Source organism: Peromyscus maniculatus, chromosome 5 (genome assembly GCF_049852395.1).
Source record: "Peromyscus maniculatus bairdii isolate BWxNUB_F1_BW_parent chromosome 5, HU_Pman_BW_mat_3.1, whole genome shotgun sequence".
NCBI classification, from domain to species: domain Eukaryota; kingdom Metazoa; phylum Chordata; class Mammalia; order Rodentia; family Cricetidae; genus Peromyscus; species Peromyscus maniculatus.
This window is the reverse complement of record NC_134856.1, coordinates 77,592,457-77,615,342: the sequence shown is the minus strand read 5'-3', so window position 1 is coordinate 77,615,342 and position 22,886 is coordinate 77,592,457. Positions and strand designations below refer to the sequence as shown.

The window sequence follows — 22,886 nt, the reverse complement described above, 5'->3', positions numbered from 1 at the left end:
CTTCCATATTGAAGAGGAGGGTCAGACAGCCAATGGCCCCTACAGTGGTAAGTAGAAAATAATGCTCAATTGTAACTTAGAGAGCTGAGGCTTTATACTTGATGTTCAAGTGACCTATTTTCCATCCTGAAATGATCAAAGGATGTTGTAATGGAACAAACTGAATAGAAAGTTTTGTTCCTCATGGCAGGTATGGTTAAAAAAAAAATCTATATGAAATGATCACAGAAGAAAAACTGGGGGGGGGGGTGTTCATACTTCTCCTTATGCAGAGGAGTGGATCTGAAGTTAGTTAGTTAGTCAGTCAGTCATTGCCCTTTTGCTACCCCACAGACATGCCATATCTGTTATCAATACCATGAGTGTTAAATATTCTTAGTGAAATGTTAATAGTAAGCTAACAAATTATTTCAAACTGGAAATAACAACAGCGTCACATAGTGAGAGGCTAAGAGATAACGGGCTTCCCACTGAGCATTTTACTATAGTGAGTACTTCTTTAAATAAAGGTAAGTATCATCTCCATTTTACAAAACAAGGAGACTGGAGATGGGAAGTATACTAGCTTATAATAATGATGATGGCCGGGCAGTGGTGGCGCATGCCTTTAATCCCAGCACTCGGGAGGCAGAGCCAGGCAGATCTCTGTGAGTTCGAGGCCAGCCTGGGCTACCAAGTGAGTTCCAGGAGAGGTGCAAAGCTACACAGAGAAACCCTGTCTCGAAAAACCAAAAATAAATAAATAAATTAAAAAAATAAAAAAAATAATGATGATGTCATGAACAGTCAATGGTCAAATGCAAAATGTGCCTTTGTGATAGTCCAGTGGGAGATGGACATAAAAGTTAGTCTACATAGAAAATTCTATGCCAGCCAGGGCTATATGGCAAGATTGTCTCAAAAAGGAAAAGAAAAACAGGGGTTGGGGGAACAAGTTCAAAGCCTGTATAACAAGTGGTTATACATACACTGAGCCATCTCCCTGGCCCAGAATGTGATTTTTTTTCATAAGGCTTTCAGAACAATGCAGTGAAAATAGTTTTATCAATAAAAGGTACTCAGGTTAATGGATATGAACTTGGAGACCTATCTTATGCCACAATATTAATTCAAAATGGATCATGGGATCAAATGTAAAGGCTTAGCTGAAACTCTTCAAAGAAAATATAAGCTGTTTCAGTTTATTTTCCATCACTGTGACCAAATTACCCAGCACCAGACAAGTTAAGGGGGAAAGACTTACTTTATTCGTACATTCAGAGATTTCAATGTATCATAGCAGCTGATAGTGATGATCACAACATCATGCTAGAGCAGTTCAGTTTATATCACAGTGGCCCAGGAGTCAGAGGCACAGGAAGTGATCAGAAAGGTTCCAAGAGCAGTTGCCAGTGACTTTCTCCAGCAAAGCCACATCTTGGAAAGTTTCACATGCCCAAAAATATCACCACCATCTTGGACCAAGCAATCAAATCATAATCCTTTAAAGCAGTGGTTCTCAGTGTGTGGGTTGCAACCCCTCTGGGGTCACATATATGTCTTGCATATTAGATTTTTACATTATGATTCATAACAGTATCAAAATTACAGTTATGAAGTAGCAATGAGATAATTTTATGGCCGTGGGTCACCACAACATGAGGAAGTGTATTACAAGGTTGCAGCATTAGGAAGGTTGAGAACAACAGCTCTGAGGAATATTACATATTCAAACCATGAGAGTCTAACACTGTCATCCAAATATTCAAGGCCACCTCATAAGGTAAATGCCTTTAATTCAAGAGTCTCTATCTTACTTTGCTTGCTACCACTACGATAAACACCATAACTAAAAGCAACTTAGGGAAAGAAAATGTTCATCTTATACTTCCAGGTCACACTTCATCACTGGGGGAATTGAGAGCAGGAATTCAAGGTAGGAAGCCAGAGGCAAGAGCTGAAGCAGAGACCAGGGAGGATTGTGGCTTATTGGGTTGTCCCTCATGGCTTGCTCCATCTGATTTCTTATACAGCCCAGGACAATCTGCCCAGGGGTTATGCCATCCTTAGTGAGTTGAGCCCTCACAAACCAAGTAATAAAGTTAACGTTCTACAGACTTGCCTACCAGCAATCTGATGGAGACATTTTCTCAATTGAGGCTCTTTCTTTCCAGAGGAGAGGTTTGGTTCAAGATGACAAACTAACAAGCATAGTCTCTACAGCACTATGATTTCCAGCATTGCTGGAAAGTCCAAAGTTTAAAGATCATCTGAAACCGAAGGCAAACTCTTATCTCTGAGACTGTGAAATGAAAAAGTTACATACTTCCAATATACAGTAAGTAGTCTCATTCCAAAAAAAGGAGGGGGGAGTAGGAACATAGAAAGGGATAAGTTCATAGCAAGATCCAAACTCAGCAGGGCAAGAATAATAAATGCTGGAGTTCCAGGGGCAGCATCAGGGTATATGGTATTGTGATGTGGTCTAGGAGGGGCTTGAGTAGCATCACTCTTACAGCTATAGTATTTGTAGCCTACATGGTCTCTATCTTAAGCAGTCCCCATTCATTCCCTTCAGCTTTCCTTAGGAGATGTTCTATGTTGCTGGAATTCTGCCATCCTGAGGTCTTCACTGAGGCTTAGGCTCCACCCTGTGAGGGTCATGAATCACTCTTTCAGGGTCTCCAGTAAGAGGAGGTTCTGGTAATCCAAAAATCTATTAGACAATGGTCATTTTTCCATACTTTCCAGTGCATATCACTTATGCCTCTCAACAATTCAATGACTTTCTGGAGTCCTGGAAGATTTCTCACACCACAGGCATCCCCTACAGCCCACAGAGACAAGCCGTTGTGGAGAGGACCAACAGATCTGTTGACAAGGACTGTCTTGCCAGAGGCTAGGGGAGATCCTCATCTGGCCTTAACAGAGGCCATTTTCCATATGAACTTTCTCAGTTTTGATGACAAGGGGCTCATCCCAGCCTACCAGCTCTTGGCATCTCTGCCAAGGAACACACCCCTGGCCCTGGTGAGATGGAGAGATCCTATATCCTTCCAATGGCAGTCACCAGCCCCTCTGCTAACCCATGGGAGAGGGTATGTTTGTGTTTTCCCTCAGAGTGCCACAATGCCAGTATGGGTTCCAGCAAGAGATGCGCACCTGGCCATAGATCAGCCTGCTTCCATCAAGGAGGAAATAACTCAGGATGGGTAATGTGTATACTCCCCTTTCTTGCTCTCACTGTCCCTCTAAAGGCTGAAGACTTGTGGACCCTTGCTTGTAGTTAGAGTTTTCCTGCCTTGGCCACAGTCAGGACAAACCTCTGTTACCCGCCAGTCCCACAGCCCCTCAGACCCAACCAAGTAAACACAGAGACTTATATTGCTTACAAACTGTATGGCCGTTGCAGGCTTCTTGCTAACTGTTCTTAAAGCTTAAATTAACCCATTTCCATAAATCTATACCTTGCCACATGGCTCGTGGCTTACCGACATCTTCACACGATGCTTGTCCTGGCGGAGGCTGGCAGTGACTCCTTCTGCCTTCCTGTTCTTTCTTTTCTCCTCTCTGTTAGTCCCGCCTATACTTCCTGCCTAGCCACTGGCCAATCAGTGTTTTATTTATTGACCAATCAGAGCAATTTGACATACAGAACATCCCACAGCACTTGCTTTTCCTCATTTTGTATGACACCTTTTCAGATGAGGAATGTTAATTTAGCAGGCCAGGAGCTAGCTAAATATATTAAGGGCCCATGGTCAGCTAAGATTTTATATTATTTACGACAGATAACACATGAAATTTTCTGATTAAATCAGACAAGGGCAGAGGTTATGGCCTTTGACTCTTTATTTTTTGAAAAGGCTTGGCATGATTTGGCAAAAGGTTGTTTGATCCCTCCTGGATTTTCACTTACATTTTGATTGGCAAGGTGGTGCTTTTAATCTTTCTCCTTTTTAAGTGCCTCCTACAGTACATCGGACAACAGTGAGCAGTCACTAAGGCGACTCTACAGGTGTTAATGGCTCTTAGACATCTAACTCATAGCCCTCTGCAAGAGGTTATGCATGCCTGGCTTTCTGAAATTCAAAAGGTTACTGCCTGAACCCCTCCACCCAGGATGATTCCCCGGGGATGGAGACTCTTCAAGGGCTGATAGTCAAAAATGGGTAAGTGCTTGTTTGGCTAAGAGCCTGTTTGGCAAGCCAATCTAATACAGGTACAGTCCAGTTGCTGAGTCTCCCTGAGGAGAGGTGGGGTCAACAAGGCCAGAGCAAAGAACTCTGACTCCCGCTGAGTGCCCATGCAATAAAATAAAAGGGTGAATATGTAGTAGGATAGGCACGGAGGGCCGAGAAATTGGCTCAAACCAGTTGCCAAGGCATGCACATAATGTACTTCCTTGTGAGCCAACCTGAAGTCTGCCTGAGGACCTAGCAACAGGCACTGTCAGAGTTTCTGATCACTTTAAGAGTTCCTGAGCATGCCCAGCCAATGAGGGATGATCATGCAATGCCACCAGATTTGGACATAGCTTGGGTACTGGGAAAAGAGTATATAAGGCCTTCCCCATTATTGAATAAATGAGTTGCGGTTTGCCTTCAATTGATTCCCAGTGTCTGTGTCATTGATGCCTTGCCTTCTCACCCCCTCCCCCGAGGGAGCTGTTAGGATCCAGCAACATCTAATATTTCCATAATTCCCCAAATAACTTCATGTTCGGCCAAGTTTTAAAATCATGAGTCTATGGGGAAGCCATTACGTATTCACACCATACCATAGTCATAAAGCTTGAGTCAGGGAGTATTTTCTTAGATATAAAACCAAAGTATCAGTGACAAAAGGACAAATTGGGTTATATCAAAATTTAAATGTGTTGTGCTTCATAGGACATGGTCACAAAAGAGAAAAAGCAGCCTACAGAACAGGAGGAAATACTTTTAAATCATATATATCATTAGAAATTTGCTACCAGAATCTATAAATTACAGTAGCAACTCAACAGTAAGATGATAGTTCAATTTCAAAATGAGTAAAACACTGGATTAGACATTGTGTTAATGTAGATACAAAAATGACTACTGAGCACACCAAAGATATTTGACCTCATGAATGCCTAAACAAACCTAAATCAAAACCACAATTCAGAAATGTCATTGAGAAAATTTCAATCTTAACATGCTGTCAGGACATGGTACATGGTACAGGACATGGTACAGTCACTTTGGAAAAGAGATTTCAGCTCTTCAAAATAATAAACACAGAGTTAACATGTGACCAGTAATTCCACTCCTAACTGCACAGTAAGAGAAATGAAAACATACATTCACAAACAAAATGTCAAAACAAACCAAATGCTCATTACCTAATGAATAGCTGACAGTCCCAATCATCAACCTGATGAGATCTAGAATCCCCTAGACAAAAGTCTTTGGGCAAACCCCTGGGGTAATGTCCTCCTCTAGGCATGCTTGGGGAGGGGGTGATTATCTCGATTGGATTAATTGAGTTGAGAAGACCCACCCACTGTAGGTGGTACCATTCCCTGGGCTGGTATTCTAGACTGTATAAAAGTGAGGAAGTGAGCTGAACAAAAACATTCACTAATCTCTGCTTCATGACTGTGAATGTAATATGACTAACTACCTCAAGCTCCTGCTGATATAACTGCCCTCCCACAACCAGCAGTAACCAATGAACCAAAACAAATGCTTCTCCCTTAAGATGCTTTTGATGAAGTATTTTATCACAGCAAGAAGTAAAGTACCTAAAACGGACAGTAAACAGAATGTCCACACAACAGGACATTGCTTGACAACTTAACAGAGGGAGGTGCTGATTCATGTCACAGTGGGTAGATCTTTAAAACATCACGCTAAGTAGAAGAAGCCAGTAAATAAAGGGCAGCATGTTGACCATGTTGTATAATCCCATATATATTAAAATTTTCCTGAGGGGGCAAACCCATATAACCAGAAATTAAATAATTAGCCGCCAAAGTCATATGGGAAGGAAAAATAGGAAGTTACTGTCAATGGGAATATATATTTGGGGATGATAAAAATATTCTGGAATTAGTCAGTACTGATTGTTGTATAACTATGTGAATAGGCTAACCATATTGAATTATACTAAATTATTTTGTAAAATTATACAGTGTGCCTTTAAAATTATACAATATTCAAATCATCATGGCAACATGGGGCAGGCACTCAGTATGTCTCCATTTCCTCCCTCTCCTTTTCAGAGCAGGCCACCAATCCCCCATGGGTGACAGGAGTTAGTGTATCAGGCCAGTGAATTAGTTCTTCACAGAGGAACTGGGATTTTGAAAATAAAAAAAAATAATATTTGGGAGGATGAAAACATGACATGGTGTGATGGTGTACCCCTCCCCCAACCCGCTCAAGGCATTGCATTGAAAAGAAAAAAAAGAAGGACTTGAAACAACTTATGGGTGAGTCATAAAGTAGGAGAGGGAAATGGAACTCAGGAACCTGATAGAGAGCAAACGCTCAATAGTGCTATGAACATAACAAAAAATATAAAGTACGATACGGTTTACAGTTTCACTGAGTGTTCAACCTGGTCATACCTCAATCCACTCAAAGTTCTTCGTAACCCGTCAGCCACAGAGAAGCGCAAAACTGTGCTAATGACATGGCTCAGTGGGTAAACACTTGTGTAGCTCTGAAGACCAGGGACCCACATAAAGGTGGAAGCAGAGAGCCAACTCCATCAAGTTTTCCTCTGACCTCCACACTTGTGTTGTGGTATGCACCCCTCTACACACACATCATGCATGTATACACAATTTTAAATAAGTTTTTAAGTCGAGGAAGAGGCTGGAGCAATGACTCAGCAGTTAAAAGTGCTTCTTGATCTTCCAGAGATCCTGAGCTGGGGCGCCAGCACTTATTCCAAGCAGTTAACAATTGACTATAACTCCAGTCCTAGGAGACTTTACAGCATCTTCTGGCCTCCACAGGTAGCACACACACGGGCACCCTCACACAAGTGGTGTGTGCACACACACAATTTTTTTTTCTTTTAATGTGAGCCAAAATTCAATAGAATTATTTCAAGTCTCAAAGATGAGAAAAATGTATAAACACCAAACTCAAGCGGCAACAGGTAACTGGGTGTTTCCCTTCTTGGCCTGTTTATGCACCGGTACCTTTAAGTATATGAAAAAAGAGCTCATCTGTTTGAGAAATGAAACCAAGGCAAACTAAAACATGAGAGAATGATTATCAAAGCAAAGGAGCAGAAGCTGATTGTGACGAGAGCCCAGCTGTAAAGGGGCACTGTTCAAACAGTGGCTAGACCTATCTGCAGGGATGCGGCAGCAATGCGTAGCTTGTTGCTACGCAGTGCTGAAGACACTGTAGGCAATGTTATAAAGCCAAGAAGATTTGAATGACAGGGCAGCCTGGAGGGAGGCTTATCCGACATAGGCAAGTAAAGCAATGTAGTTAGTCCTGAGTACAACCTGGCAGACAAGTTTTGAAATGGAATTTAGAAGGCCAGTGAATCCCACGTAAGTCTGATGCATTTTTATGGAAAACTTTATATGCCAAAAGCTAAGAAGGGGAACTAGTCATCATACACAAGAGCTGGTTCCTATTATTAAATGCTGCAGAGGTAATGACATGGTGTGGGTTTTGTTGCTTTTCTAAATGCACAGACATGCTGAATGGTGTGACAGATAGAAGATGATATGACAGGGTATTAACAGTGAAAAATGGTCCTGATGCAGAGGAAGCGAAAAGAGGCTTTCTCAGTCTGACAACTGACCCAGAACACCTAGCCTAAAGTGCATGCTTCGGCTTAAATTCGAACAGGAATAAAATATGCATTGCTTTTAGCTGTCATCACAGTCATCATGCACAAATCATAAAGGGCAAACATTTAAAGGAATGGAAAGGTGGAAAATAGTGGCTCAGAAAAAACGAGCATGGTCTTGTATAATCGGAAGCATATAATGGAGAAGACGCTTCTTTCTCGCCAAGAAATCTGTGCTTCAGAACAAACTGCCTGGAACATGAATATGAAGTGCTGGCTGCACAACAAAGAATAAACCCACAAGGTGGTGATGAAAATAAACACTACTGTTGCTTTTGAAGAGATGTTTCAAAGAGAAGTGAAAAACGTGGTGCTAAAACTCAGTTTGGTTTTCCAGTACAATGACTTCTTGCAAGACATCAAGTGACTTATCTGTCTGTTTACCTGCAGACATTGTTTAACACCAAGTTCAATTCAATGGTACTTTTAAAAATACTTTTAAAAATAATATATATGATATATATATGTATATACATATATATATATACACGTACACACACAGAGTCTATATGTGTTTATTTTGTTTAACATATACTTTTTAGGCCTGTCAATGAATCTACTAAACAACATTAAGGTCTTCAAATTTTTTTAAAGTATATTTATTTATTGTGTGTTTGTGCACATGTGTATGCACTATGGTATACATGTGGAGATTGGAGGGCACCTTGCAGAAGTCTGTTCTTTCCCTCCACCCTCAGGGTCCTGGGGATTGAACTCAGTTCATCAGGCTTGGTGGCAAGTGCCTTTACCAGCGGAACCATTTTATTGGTGAAATTATTTTGGCCACTCCACGTAGTTAAAAGGATATTTATTTAATGGCGTAACTCACAAATTAAGTAATAGGTAGGTCGCAGGGTATGGGGAAGGTGAATCGCAATCCAGCGGTGTTCTCCGGAGCTCTGCTCAGTCAACCTCCACTGTTCAGCGTCTCAGCACAGAGAGCACACAGAGAGAGTGCTGGCCCATCCAGCTCTCGGGTCTCCAGGCGCCTCCCCTAGCCCCACCTCGTAGGCGTGACAGTTGCCAGAGTCTCAATGGGGGTTAGAACTTTCAGATCCAAGCTGGAATGGCTACCCACTACACCATCTCACTGTCACCAGCCCTAGGATATTTTCTTATACACTCAACACAAGAATAGGGATGACTTTTAGTATATTTTAATTTAGTCAAACCTAGAGGTTAGCACAAGATTTAATAAAATTGTTCGCATGTAATCCTTGTCACTAACAAAATAATCAGGCATGAAATACCTACTTTCCAAATCATTTGAAAGGTATCTCATTTGCATGAGTCTTAAACACCAGCACTTCCACAATAGCACTGTTTTCAGCCATTAGGTTTCCATCTTATGTCTCAATAACATGGTTATGTTTTTAATAAATCAATTGGTACTAGAGAGCCTCCCAGATGTAAATTCAGTATAACAGTACATGTATTTCTAGGACAGATAAGGTGACAGTAACATGAGGAATCGGTGTGGTTGTTGTACTTGCTAGCTTTCTGTAACTGATTACACAAATGAGTGGGTTCTTTTAAGTTAGGAAAGCTAATGTGGTAATTAACATGCAAGTTACCTAGAAACTAACAGCTGGAGCTCAAAGATCTGTTGGGAGGAAAACTGCTTACCACAAGTTTCCAGAACCTTACAAAAGAGTTTTCAAGGGTGAAATTGAGTAAGTGGGGAAGGGGGAGCATGTTTAATTTCAATGAAACATCTCAGTGTCATACTTGAATATCTCAGTGTCATGTTCAGACATTTCAATGTCATGCTCAGACAATGAGTAGACATTGGTTTATCAAAGTGAGAGGGAAAGCCATGAGGAATGGCAATTTCTCAGGTTGAGATCCAGGTAGGTTTTATGTACTGCCTTGGGGGAGTGGGAAAACTCCTAATAAGAAGATCAGCAAACAGTTTTAAAAGCAGAGACGGTAGACACCTCAATATGATCGACTTTGTGCAACTATATTGAAGTTGGAGTCAAGAGAAAAGACACAGAGCATCTTCAACTCTTCCTTAAATCTCTCTTGAACTTGGTTCAATGGGAACCTCATAAAAATGATCCACAGGTACAATGCTGACTGTCTAGAGGAGAGGAAGGAGTAAACAGGTGTGTCCTATAATGAGCATGTCTACACAGAAGGGGAATCAACAGTCAAATCCCACAACAGAGGAATCTCCAATGCAAAGGGGTGCTTGGAATGCTTCAGTTCATTGGGAAAGAGTCTAATTATCTGATGATAATTCAGTAATCATGGTTCTTTGATTTTTTTTTAGATAAGCTGGTCTGAAACTTGCTGTGTAGACCAAGTTGGCCTAGAGCCTGCCTCTGCTTCCTGAGTGCTGAAATTAAAGGCTTTGGGAAACCAATCACATGGACATTTGATAAAGAACCTTTCCTGTAAAAACTTCTCATTTCCAGGTGAAATCTAAAAGAAGGAACTGATGCCAACACCATGCTTCAAAGTTCTCAGGCTCACAATTAACTGCTAAGTGAGTAAAGCTTAGGCATCTATAAAAGAAGAAAAAAAATTATAGTAAAAAAGAAAGTTTGCTGAGAATAGGGACGATCCTGCACTTGTTTTGCTGGCTTGGAGAGTACATTTTCTCTTAGCTTCAATGTATTTCCAGAATAAGGAAAGGTCTTCTATGCCTACTTGTACCAGGATCACTTCAAACACAGCCTGTCCAAGATGGGGTTCTCTTCTCAAAAAGCATTTTCTTTTGAAAGCTGTTTTGGTCAGTAGTACCATGATTTTCCCAATCACTCACATCTAAACTTTCATATTTAACTTTATTTTTCTTCTCCTTTGATTATAGATCTGAAATCAAAACTAAAAGGGCCTGCTGACTTTCAATCACACCGACTTATATAATAGACTACTGTAGACACAAGATAAGATAGGCCATGCCCAGAAGAGTTCAAAGTCAAGTGTCCCACTTTGCATTTCATAGATACCATTGATACTTCACAACCTCATTCTCCTGTGGTCATTTGTCTCCAAGCAGCCCCTAACTGCTCTGACTCCACACTCCCACTTACCACTCCAGTTCACACAATGGTATACTGACTGAGTACTTTCCCTAATACAAAACATCTGTTGTGTAATTCTTCTGCTAGAAATATCTCTATAGGTCCTTTGTATCCACAGAATGCCCAGAGTCTTTCCTCTAGTAACCAGCACCCTGCGCATCCTCAGACCCTTCCCACTCTACCAGAAGTATTTCCTTTATACCAAGGACATGTTTATAGCTCCCATTCAGACACACTTTCAATTAATTCCTGGCCTCCTCATTCCCATATTGGTCCCTCCCTCCTTTTCTATGTTTCCTTCTAGAAAACATTTCAAGAAATTATACTTAGAGTGACTTTGTACTGGTTTATCATAGCATTTGTCTAATATAATCTTTCTGACATTAAGTCATGAGTAAATTCATATTTTATTTGTTTATTTATTTTTGTCTTTCTGAACTAACCAAAAATTCCTTGAGGTCAGAAAGAGAAAGTACATTTTTGTTGATTATTTTCACATATCCTTCCATTTAGCTATTTGTTGAGGTCTTCTTTGTATACATAGTAATTCCTAAACAAATATTTGTGGGTGAATAAATTGTACCCTTCTCCTAGCAAGTAGCATATTTATTTAAGAGGAAAAAAAAGACTTTTAAGCTCTTATATTTTTAGCTCATTTGGCCACAGAAATCCTATAAATTTTAAATAGTCCCCAGGAGTCAACCTTAGAAAGACTCAACAATTGGGTTTCAGATAGATTTTATTATATATTCACTTGCTCATATTCTTGAGAATTTAATGTCACTTTTGTAATGGCTGCTAAAAGAATGTTATTGCCGTTTTAAACCATACATTTTATTCTTTGGTTTGACATAAAATGCTATAAATAAATCAGATGGAAAACTATTTAGCTACTTGACATCTATAATAACAGGGGGGTGTTTCTATAAGGCCAGATTTATAAATAGGCAGAGGCTCCCAGATTTGGTTATTATAATTTAATTGCACAAACTTCTGTTGAGGGTTTGCATCATTTAGCTAACAAATATGTCCATAAAATAAGCATTATAATATAATACATATTCAAGCAAATGAATAAATGTCACTGTGACTAGTCTCTTGAATTGCAACAAACAGTAAGTGGTATAGCCCCAGATGTTTACTTCAATTGGCCCTGAAGGGATGGATAGGCTGCTGGGTAATCACCATGGTTACTGATTCACTCTTTGTATGGGAATGGTACTAAGGCAAAATGGTACCATCTATCATATAGCTCCCATCCATCATAATATACAGCAGGGATGCTCATCATGCAGATTTAGGTTTAAAGAGACTGCTGATTTCATTTAAGGGGGAGGGGGACCAGTGATGTAGCTCAGTTGGTAGGAATCTTAGCTAGTACACATGAAGCCCCGGGTTCAAAGTCCTGTACCACATAAACACAGTATGGTGGTGGTACACACCTGTAAGCCCAGAACTCCTGAGGTGGAGGCAGGAAGATCAGGAGTCCAAGGTCATCCTTGATTACATAAACAATCTAAGGCCAGCTTGGAACAAAGAGACTTGATCTTTAAAAGAAAGAGGATAAAAGGAGTATCTTTAAAGAGAAAATATTATTTTAATTGTGTCCGATTGTGTGTGAGAACTTGCAAAGCCACTTCCAGTCTCTGAATAACACTCCTTTCTTCCAGGGAGGATTTACTTTCTGCTTCTATTAGTTATCTAGGCTAAGGGCAGATCTCCTAAATCCAGCTGAGGATGGAAATAATTCTAATTTAGGTTCCAGTCCTTTTGAGAACTGGCCTTTCCAAGGGATTCTGGAAGCTCTGCTTCACTTCTCTGCCTCTTGGCCCTTTGACATTCAGCAAGCACCTTGTGAGAAAGGGCAGTCCCAGAGGCTGGGCTCCTTCTTCCTCCTGCTCTCAGCTACCCCCCATCCTCTGCCTCCTTCCCTGCCTCCTCAGTCTCCTCAGCCCCCTGCCTCCTCCCCTGCCTCCTCAGTGCCCCTGCCTCCCCTGCCTCCTCAGCTCCCTGCCTCCCCTGCTTCTCCCCCGCCTCCTCAGCCCCACCCCCACCCCACCCCCGCCTCCCCCGCCTCCTCAGTCCCCTGCCTCTTCTGCTTCTCCCCTGCCTCCTCAGCCCCCCCCCCCCGCACCCCTCCCCCGCCTCCTCAGCCCCTGCCTCCCCTGCTTCTCCCCTGCCTCCTCAGCCCCCTGCCTCCCCTGCCTCCTCAGCCCCCCCCCCGCACCCCCCCCCCGCCTCCTCAGCCCCCTGCCTCCCCTGCCTCCTCAGCCCCACCCCCATCCCACCTGCCTCCCCTGCCTCCTCAGCCCCCTGCCTCCTCACTCCCCTGCCTTCTCAGCCTCCTCAGTTCCCTGCCTCCTCAGCCCCCCTCCCACCTCCTCAGCCCCCTGCCTCTCCTGCCTCCATAGCTTTCAGGTCCTCACACAGGAGGCCCTGCACCTTCTTTTTCTTGCCTTACTCTGGGGAGGCTTGCTTTGAATTCATGGCAGGAAGAAGAGGAGCCCACAGCCCTGCTTTGATGGCTGCTGTCACTTTCCCTGTCCCCCCCTCCTTTTTTTTCAAGACAGGGTTTCTCTGTGCAGCTTTGGAGCCTGTCCTGGAACTCACTCTGTAGACCAGGCTGGCCTTGAACTCACAGAGATCCGCTTGTCTCTGCCTCCCGAGTGCTGGGATTAAAGGCGTGCGCCACCACCCAACTCTTTTCCCTGTCTTTTAGCTAAGAAGCTTCGATTGATCCTCAATAGCTCAGTGCCTGGTGTCTCCTTCTCTCTTGTCCATCCTGCCTTTATAAAAAGGTCCGTCAAAATCTAACTTTCTTTCCGCTCACTGACTTAGCTCATGACTGTGCAGTTTTCTCTCAGGTGTCAAGTCTGGTCTTGAACTGGATGGCACAACCCAAAATATCTTGGAGCTCACACAGTTAAACTGGAATCCCTATCTGAGCCCGTATTATTTACTTCTGTGTAGCTATGAATAAAACACCCGATAAAACACCTTAAAGTAAAGAATTATCTTTTTTTGGGGGGGGGGGGCTCACAGTCACAGAAAAAAGATTTGGTCAAGGGCTCTACCTCACGCTTTGGATGGAGCATCATGATAGCTGGAACATGCAGCAGATGCACTTCTTCACCTCAGGGCTGATGAGAAGCAGAGAAAAAAGACCAGGGACTAGGTATAACCTTCAAAGACCTGTGACCTGTGACCTACTTCTCCCGACCGTGTCTTGTCTCTTGAAACTTCTAGGATCGACCCTCCCCCACCCAGCAGCGACAGCATTGGGAACCTAGCACTCAACATGTACATTTTGTGGAGAGCATTAACCCCCGGCCCCCGAAATGACAGAAGAGATGCCAGTGCAGGAGGGGGACCTGTGACATGACATCCACATGTCTATCCAACAGAGAGGAGATACTCATTTTGTGCTATGACTTAATCCAAAAGTTACTCCTTTATCCAACGGGGACTAACTGGGAGCTGTCTCCTACTGGCTGTCAACTCAGAGTATACTGAGTGAGGAGGGAGAGGCAGAGCCTAGCACCACACAGACAAGTTGGGGGCAGCCTTCCGACTTAAAGGAGTACCAAGCAGCAAACAGTTCTTGGGGCAAAGTCTCCGCAATAAGAAAGACATATTGTTTAAAGGAGACTGTTAGCTTGTGAGCAAAGAAAGCCACGTCCCCGGATCGTGTAATAAAACAGTTTATCATGGGCCAAATGCCATGCGGGATGCAAGCAAGACTTGGAGTGTGGGCATCAAACCAAACCAACAAGTCAGAAGAATCAAGGCTGGGAAAGCACAAGAGACAAATGACCCAGCTGTACCTGCAACAGCATTGGGAATAAAGATACCAAGCAGAGCAGACAACTAACTGGTTGATTGACTGATTGATTATTGATTGAAAGAAGTTCTTGCTATGCCTAGGACCCACTATGTAGACCTAGAACTTGTGGCAATCCTCCTGTCACTGCTTTAATGCTGGAAGTACAGGGGTAAGCTAATTCATCCATCCTGCAGACGGCTCTTGAATGGTGGCCAGGAAGCGTTGTTTGGCCAAGTGGATGGCACTTCAGTGGGTTAATACCTGGAGAAATTTGAGCTCCTAAATGTTGCTTGTGTTATAAAAACTAGAGAAAAGCTGGAAGACGATATGTAGAAAGCAAAAATAAATGATTAGTTTTCAATTAAAAATTTTTAATTTTGAGTATATATTGGGTGTGGGGGTATAAGTGGTGTGTTAACTTGTGTGTGTGCCTGTGTGTGAACATGGAGGCCAGAGGAGGAGGCTGAGTGCCCGACTCTATTACTCTTCATCTTATTGCCTTGAGACAGGGTCTCTCACCAAACTTGGAGCTAGTCTGGTGGCCAGCAAGTTCAGTGATCCTCCTGTCTCCACTTCCCACAGCATTGGGGATACCAGTGCACAGGACCAAGCCCAGCTTCTTATGTGGGATTCGAACACAGGTCTTCATGCTTATACAGCAAGCCCTTTAAACTCTGAGCCATCTCCTCAGTTCAGTCTGTTCCAAAGTGATGGGATCACGGTCAGTTCTCTTCCTTCCACACTTTCCCAGAATTCCCTGATGCTATAACATTTTATTTACAAAATAAATATTGAGTAAGTGGAAATGACACTGACATCAATCTAACACACAGTAAATGACATAATAAAAGCTTTCCTTTGAACACTGGTTTCCTTGGAGGTAATTCCAGTAGCAAAATTATAAATGCTTGTATTAGCTATTGGCATAGAGTACAATAGTTTCACAAGACTGTAGAGTTCAGCTTTTCTGGTTTCCTGTTAGCCCCTCCCACATTTCTGTTTAACAGCATGCTGCTTTTATTCCCTAAAAATCCAATGGGTGATGCATTTTTTCACTCATATTATTTATGAAAATTTGTTTTTTACCTGAAATTCTCATATTCTTCTGCTTGTCGTCTCCATGGGCATCTCTGTATGTTTGTGATGATCTGAATGTAGTCATCCTCAGAATACCTGGGAGTTGAATACCAACCAGATTAGACAAGAAAGTCTCACATGGGGACACTTCTATAATCTCGTCATTTTAGCCCTGAAATCAAGCAAAAATCATTAAGTATCATACTCACTCCCAAGCATCTAGGAACAGACAGCCTGAAATTTGTTATTATTATTATGCTGGTTTAAGATGTATATACTGCAAACCTCCTAAGCCAAGTTCAGGATTACAACCAGTGAACATGTTCTCTCTGTGTGTCTCCTTTTCTCTGTCTGTCTCTCTCTCACATACACATACACAAAACCAATCATATATTAACTTTAACTGAATGGCAGATAAATTCTTTCTAAATGTTGATCATGAAGATATAGGTTTTTTTTTCAGATTCTGTTAGTAGCTTCACATTGGAATATGTAGTTAGAACCCCCTTACACATACACACACACACACACACACACACACACACACACACACACACGTAATCATCTGGTTTTAATTTTCTGCAATACATTCAAAATCTAGACTGAGCTGTGGTGAGAAAGCTGTATATAGGCATAAAAAGCTACAGACAGCGACACAGTCTGATAAGACAGGCATGGGACAAATATCCCAGCACCCTTAGATCTTTCTCAATCTGAAATTCCACCATTAAGTATTAATTCCTAAAGCACAGAATGCTGTTTCATCTTTAAGGGTGTTCATTTGAAATGCAAATATTCCTCTGAATTGAGGGGAAAAAGAAAAAAACACCTTGAGTTTTCCTTCCATTCCTCTCTCAGCCATCAGGTTGCTGCCATTAAAGATCAAAGCTGTGCAACAGAGCGGGGGAGGGGGGGAGATGCGGGGAGGGGGGGAATGAATGTGAGACTGTGTTGGTGAGTCTGTGGAGAAGAGAAAGGGAACACACAGCTTTACCTGGGAGAAAGAGTCCATTATCCATAAGGATGCAATGAAGATTCTCCAAGGTTATCTCTAAAAGGAAGCATTTCTGACAGGTAGGGGTGTAGTCAACCACAGAACTCCTTTGTAGCTGAAATTTACCTTCCCCTTGGGTTTCTCCCTCCAACAATGCTAGCAACAGGAATCAACGTGGTTCCCACTGACTCGCAGATGAACCCAGAAAAATCTTCTAAGAACACAGTGAACACTGAAAGCTAAGCAAACAGAGAGCTTCCCCATAAGGATTAAAAATAGTTTAAAGTGCGCAGTTCCCCAACACAGCGGACTCAGACAGATCACTACATGGGTCTAGTACTCTTCTTAGTATACTACACCATAAGAGCCCCATGCTCTGATCCCCAAACTGTCTAGATATTTCCGGGCTGAAGGGTAGAACCTGCCTCTACAGGGTTGAAGACAGCCAAAGACCTTTTGCAAATGACTGTTAAAACTAAACTTGAAAAAACACCCATTGAGCAATGTACCGAAAGCATTCTCAATTCTGGATCCTTAAGAGATTCACTGCTGTGACATCTCTCCTGTCTAGAGAAGTCTTATCAATTACTAAGCCATGGCTTTAAATCTTTTCAGAATGTTATCAGGACAAGCAGAACACTGTATGTACAAGAGCCCATGAACCAAGGTAAGCAAACAACTTCTGTTCACTGAGCTCCATCAAAGAAAGAGTGTAAGGGAGAGGGAAGACCAAACATACATCTAATTAAATCAATGAGAATTGCAACTGCATTTGAAGCCAATATAAAGTGTAATTGGAAGATAAAGGAGATAGAAAGCTATTGTCTCTTCATCAAACTAAATGTATCAGACTAAATTTTATTGGCATGCTATTTATAAGACAAAAGAGAAATGAAATGTTTTATGATATATGGCTGATATTAGTGAACTTGAAGATTGAGCAATAAAAACTATTGAAAATTAAAAACAAATGGGGAAAACTAAAGGAAATGTAAACAAGCTGAGCCTGGTAGTACAAGCCTATAATTCCAGTATGCAGGGGGCACTGAGGCAGAAAGATCATGAGTTCAAGCTGAGCCAGGCTCCATATCAAGACCCCATATTGCTTTAACATACTGACAAGTAAGTATGAACTTTCAAAAGACGAGAAAAGTTAGCAACAAACAACCTCAAATGGTTTGATATATGTATAATTATAGCCCTCATAACAGAGAGGAAAAGCATCTTTGAAGTCTGATGGGATTTATCACTAAAGCTAACGAAAACTATAAATCTACACCCCTGAGAATTCCAAGAAACACAAAGCACAAGAAACCCGAAGAAAACGACAACGTAAGAATTAATTCTTAGAGGCAGCAAAGAGAGAAACCTTAAATGTAATGAAATCCAACACAATATGTACAAAGAAACCACAGCCTGCAGCGTGCTTCTTGTTAGAAAGAATGGGAGCTGGAAGGCAGTGAACAGTGACATAAACCGCAGAATGGGGCTGAGGGAAAGCTCATTCTAGAATTCCCTACTCAGAAAAGTCTTTCAAAAAAGGAAGTTAAAATAAGCACGTTGTCAGCAGCAATGTTGGAGGAAGTCTCCGGGCAGAACAGCCATGAAGGTCAATGGGTGTCCGGGTTGACAAACGGAATGAAGAACTCTAGGAATAGAACACGTAAACACGAGCAGGATCCTTGTCCTTTCTTTCCTACATGTCTTTAAAAGGCAGCCGAGGGTTGGGAGACGGCTCAGTTGGTAAAGAGCTTGCCTGGCAAGCAAGAGGACCTGGGTGTGATTCCCAGAACCCAGGTAAAATTGACAGTCAGGATGGCACACATGTTTGTAATCTCGGCAGGAAGGTGCAGACAGCAGGACCCCTGTGGCTTGCTGGCTGCCAGTCCAGCCCATTTGGTGAGGCCAAAGTCGTAAGAGACTCTATCTCAAAGGAAGTGGACAGCATTCCTAAGTATGATACTCAAGACAGATCTCTGTCCTCTGGCATGTGCACCCCCCCTCACGCACACAATTTCTTTAAATTAAAAAAAAAAAAAAGCAAAGAAAAAATTGACAGTTTAAATATAGCAATAATAGGTGGAAATGGTTATAGCATTTGTAAAACAAATATAATCATGGTTATGGAACAAAGCCTAGAGGGCAAGGGTGGAGAGGAAGAAGCAGGAGCAGAAGATGTAAAAAGCGTCTGAAAGGAGACTACAGCGGGAAATGAGATGTTTGCTCTATCTAAAATAAAGAAAGCCACACAAATGCAGTCATAAAATACTCAAAGCAAGAGGAAGCGGATAAGACAGGTAAATCTAAAACAAATAGCAAGAGAGTAGAGTAAATACAGCCATATGAAGAATAATAGTAAATGTAAATGATCTAGACACACCCATCAGAAGGCAGAGAATGATAGACTGACTTTTTTTTTTTTTTTTTTTGAGACAGGGTTTCTCTGTGTAACAGCCCTGGCTGTCCTAGAACTCACTTTGTAGACCAGGCTGGCCTCAAATTCACAGAGATCCACCTGCCTCTGCCTCCCAAGTGTTGGGATTAAAGGCATGCACCAGTAGACCTGACTCAGATTGAATTTTTTAAAAAGCAGTAAAGTATATGATTTTTTTTGCAAGACCAACATCATACAAACAAGCAAACTTTGTAGAAAACAGCAGAATGATAACCACAGTGGAGATAATTAAAACAAAGTATGAGTGGCTAAAGTCACAGTATAATCCAAAAAAGATACACTACCTTATAAAATCAATATTAATGAGGGAGGACTATTATCGTGAAAACAGGGTAATATCAGAAATAAAACTTATAAACCTGTTGTTACCATGCCTGACCAAGGAAAAGTGAGAGAAGATACAGACAAACGGTGTTGGGGACAACAGCCCAAAGAGCAGCCATCCTAATGTGTCCAGAACAGTTTGGCTGACTTAATGCAATGGTTGTACTTACTAAAAGGTAAAACTACCCAAACCTAGTGGATGAATAGTATCATTGCTATTTTAAAACTGCAATGAAAATACTTTCTGAACAGAAAACAGGCACACAAACAGCATCAGTGGTTTTATCAAACATTTTAGGACTGTTAATACAAACTATACATCTATGCAAACCCCAAGAAACTTGAAGTGCTGGGTATCTCCCAACTCACTCTATAAGAACAGTATTGCCCTGGCCCCAAAGTCAGGATAAAAATACTGTTTTTAGAAGTACAAATATCCTTTATAAGCCCACATAATAAAAATGTTCAACAAAAGCTTGGTGAATTAAATCCAATGGTACATAAGAAGAGAAAATTCCATGGATAAGTGTCAGGAATACAAGGCTGGTTATGAGAAATACCAACCAATGCAACTTACTACATTAAGTGACAATGAAGAAGAATTAGTCATAATTTAACACATGAAAATAAAAACAGCTTTCAGCCCAGCCTAACATTCAACCATCACAAAAATTTTCAACAAATTTAAAAACAGAAGGAATTTTTGCAGTTCAATGACAGGCTCTCACAAAAACAGCCTATGGCTGAAACCATACTCCATGATCAAAGTTCCCAAGAGGAGGAACATGGAAGGGTTCTCTCCAACTATCTTCCATTTGCACTGGGGGCCCACCCAGTATAATAATGTAAGAGAGAGAAGCAACGCCACCAGATTAAAAGAAGGAAGTAAAATTGTCTCTACTCAGAGCTCAGAGATGATACCATCATCTATCAAATCTATAGAAAAGCTACTCAAAGGAATAGCTTAGCAAATCTGAAAGACACAAACTCAACACACTTATCAATTACATTGGAAGTGATGACTGGAAGTAAAATTAATATTTACTTTCACTGTGCAACAGCCTGAAATAATTGGAACTAGGACTAGCAAAGTCCCTGTGCAGATTAACATTTAAAAACATGGAGGGATATATCTGATCAAAAATGTACTAGGCTTATGCAGTAAAAGTACAAGATATTGTAAAAAAAAAAATTAAAGAACTAAGTAAATGGAGCCATAGCTCATGTCCGTTGGTCAGAAAACTCAAGACTGTCAATTTTTAAACTGTAAAGAGATTTGGTGAAATTAAATAAAAATTACATCAGTGTCTTGTTATTTTTAAGATAAATTAAGGAACTAATGATAACACTCTAGAGAAAAGAGGCAGAAGACCCCCAAGCCTGAGGCCACTTCAGATTACATAGCATGTTTGCAGGTTATCAGGGATGCATAGTAAGACCCTGTTTCTAAAAATTTTAAAAAAAAGGGAGGTCTAGAGTTCCTATGGAAACTGAAAGACCAAGCATAGGCTGCAGAATCAGAAAACTAACAAAACTAAGTTGCACTTCCAGAATTTGGGGTTCACTGCATCACTCCAGTGACCAGGCGATATCTGAACTATTGAGAGAATGGGAAATCTAGAAATAGGGGTATTCAACAAGACAGCGGCAAGGGAGACAATAATCTTTTCAACAATGATTGCTGGAACAACTCACAGTCATGCCAAATACAAACCAGCAACTCTCATCGTGCCCAATATACAAATATTAACTCTAAATGGTTTACTAAGAGCTGTGTGAGAAAAAAAAAATCTCGACTGTGCCTCTGTGTGTGTATGTGTGCATGAGTGTGTGTCCACAAGTGTGTGTGTGTATGTGTGTGTGAGTGAGTGATGTGTGTTGCGTGTGTGTATATAAGAGATGTATGTGTGGATGGGAGGCTCGTGTGTGTGTGTGTGTGTGTGTGTGTGTGTGTGTGTGTGTGTGTATGTGTGTGTGTGTGTGTGTGTGTGATGCATGTGTGTGTATTTGTGTGTGATAGGTACATTTGTGTATGTGAGATGCATGTGTGTGTGCATGTATGTATGTGGTATACACATGTATGAGTTAGTATGCTTGGCTGTGAGTGTATTATAAATGTCAGAAATCTACTTCAGGTGTCTTCCTCAGTGACTCTCCACCTCACTTTTTGAGACAAAGTCTCTCACTGGACATGGAGCTTGTTCTTTTGGCTAGACTGGCTGGCCAGCAAGGCCCTGAGACCACCTATCTGTTCCCCGAGCACTGCAGTTACAGGCTCAGATTGCCATACCTGCCTATTTAATGTGTGTGCTGGAATGTGGACTAAGGTCCTTGGGCTCACTAAGCAAGCACTTCACCCACTGAGTCACCTGGCCCAGCTTTATACATAGCATGTACATAGTACACACACTAAAAGAAGAAATCTATAAATTAAACATCGAATAAAAAGATTATATGTGGAAAATATCATAAAGAAAAATTTAAAAGGTGTATGAACCAGGATGTAGTGAACTCTCAAAATTCATAATGACGCAAATAAGCCTATAAAAAATATGTAAAAGATTTGAATTGACACTTGTCTAAAGATAATAGGCGGCAACAAAACCAAGCATGGGAAGATACTTAACAGTGTCAGCTGCTAGGAAATTCAAATGAAAGCCACAATGCTATGCCACAGCACATCAACTAAAATGGCTAAAATTGAAAATATGAATCATACAAAGTTTGGCAAGCGCAGAACAACCAGAACTCTTGTGCTCATTGTGGGAATGTAAAATAGACGATTACTTTAGTAAGCCATTTTGCAGTCCCTTCAAAAGTTAAACATATACATATCATGAAAACCCTGCTACCATCCTCCCAGGGTGTTTAGTATTCAAGAGAGACAGAAACATGGCCACACAAAGATCCAAACACAATTGATGAAATCAACCTTATTTGTACCAGGCAAAAACTGAAAGCAATCCAATGTAATCCAAAGGGGTTACACAAAATTGTTTTATATACATCTTCATGGAATATGTTGCTTTTGTTCAGCAGTACAAAAGAATGAACTATTGTTATGGCAGCAAAATAATTGCCACAAAGGGAAGAAGCCAGAAACAAACAAACAAAAATACATGGCACAGACTGCATCAGAAATATGAAAAGTTGACCAGAACGACAAAGTGTCCAGAAGTCACCTGGGGATGGGGTTGGCATGCGGAAGTCGGGAAGCCATGGGAGAGATGGATGGATTGCAAAAACAGCCCAGAAAACTTCTGCAGATTATTGACAGGTTCAAAACCTTTGTAATAGTCATGGTGGATGTGAATGCAAAGATCCTTCAAATTGTACACTCAGTTTGGGGTATAC

General features: G+C 41.4%; 1 protein-coding gene across 3 annotated transcripts in view; it reads right to left on the bottom strand.

The window, feature by feature from the left end:
• St8sia6 (ST8 alpha-N-acetyl-neuraminide alpha-2,8-sialyltransferase 6) overlaps nt 1–22,886 on the bottom strand; it is a 237,710-nt gene that overhangs the window by 34,481 nt on the left and 180,343 nt on the right. For all 3 annotated transcript variants that reach the window (XM_076572698.1, XM_006989947.4, XM_076572697.1), the window contains one exon: nt 15,769–15,855. In XM_076572698.1, coding sequence (XP_076428813.1) covers nt 15,769–15,855 — 87 coding nt within the window. The remainder of the gene's footprint in view (nt 1–15,768; nt 15,856–22,886) is intronic.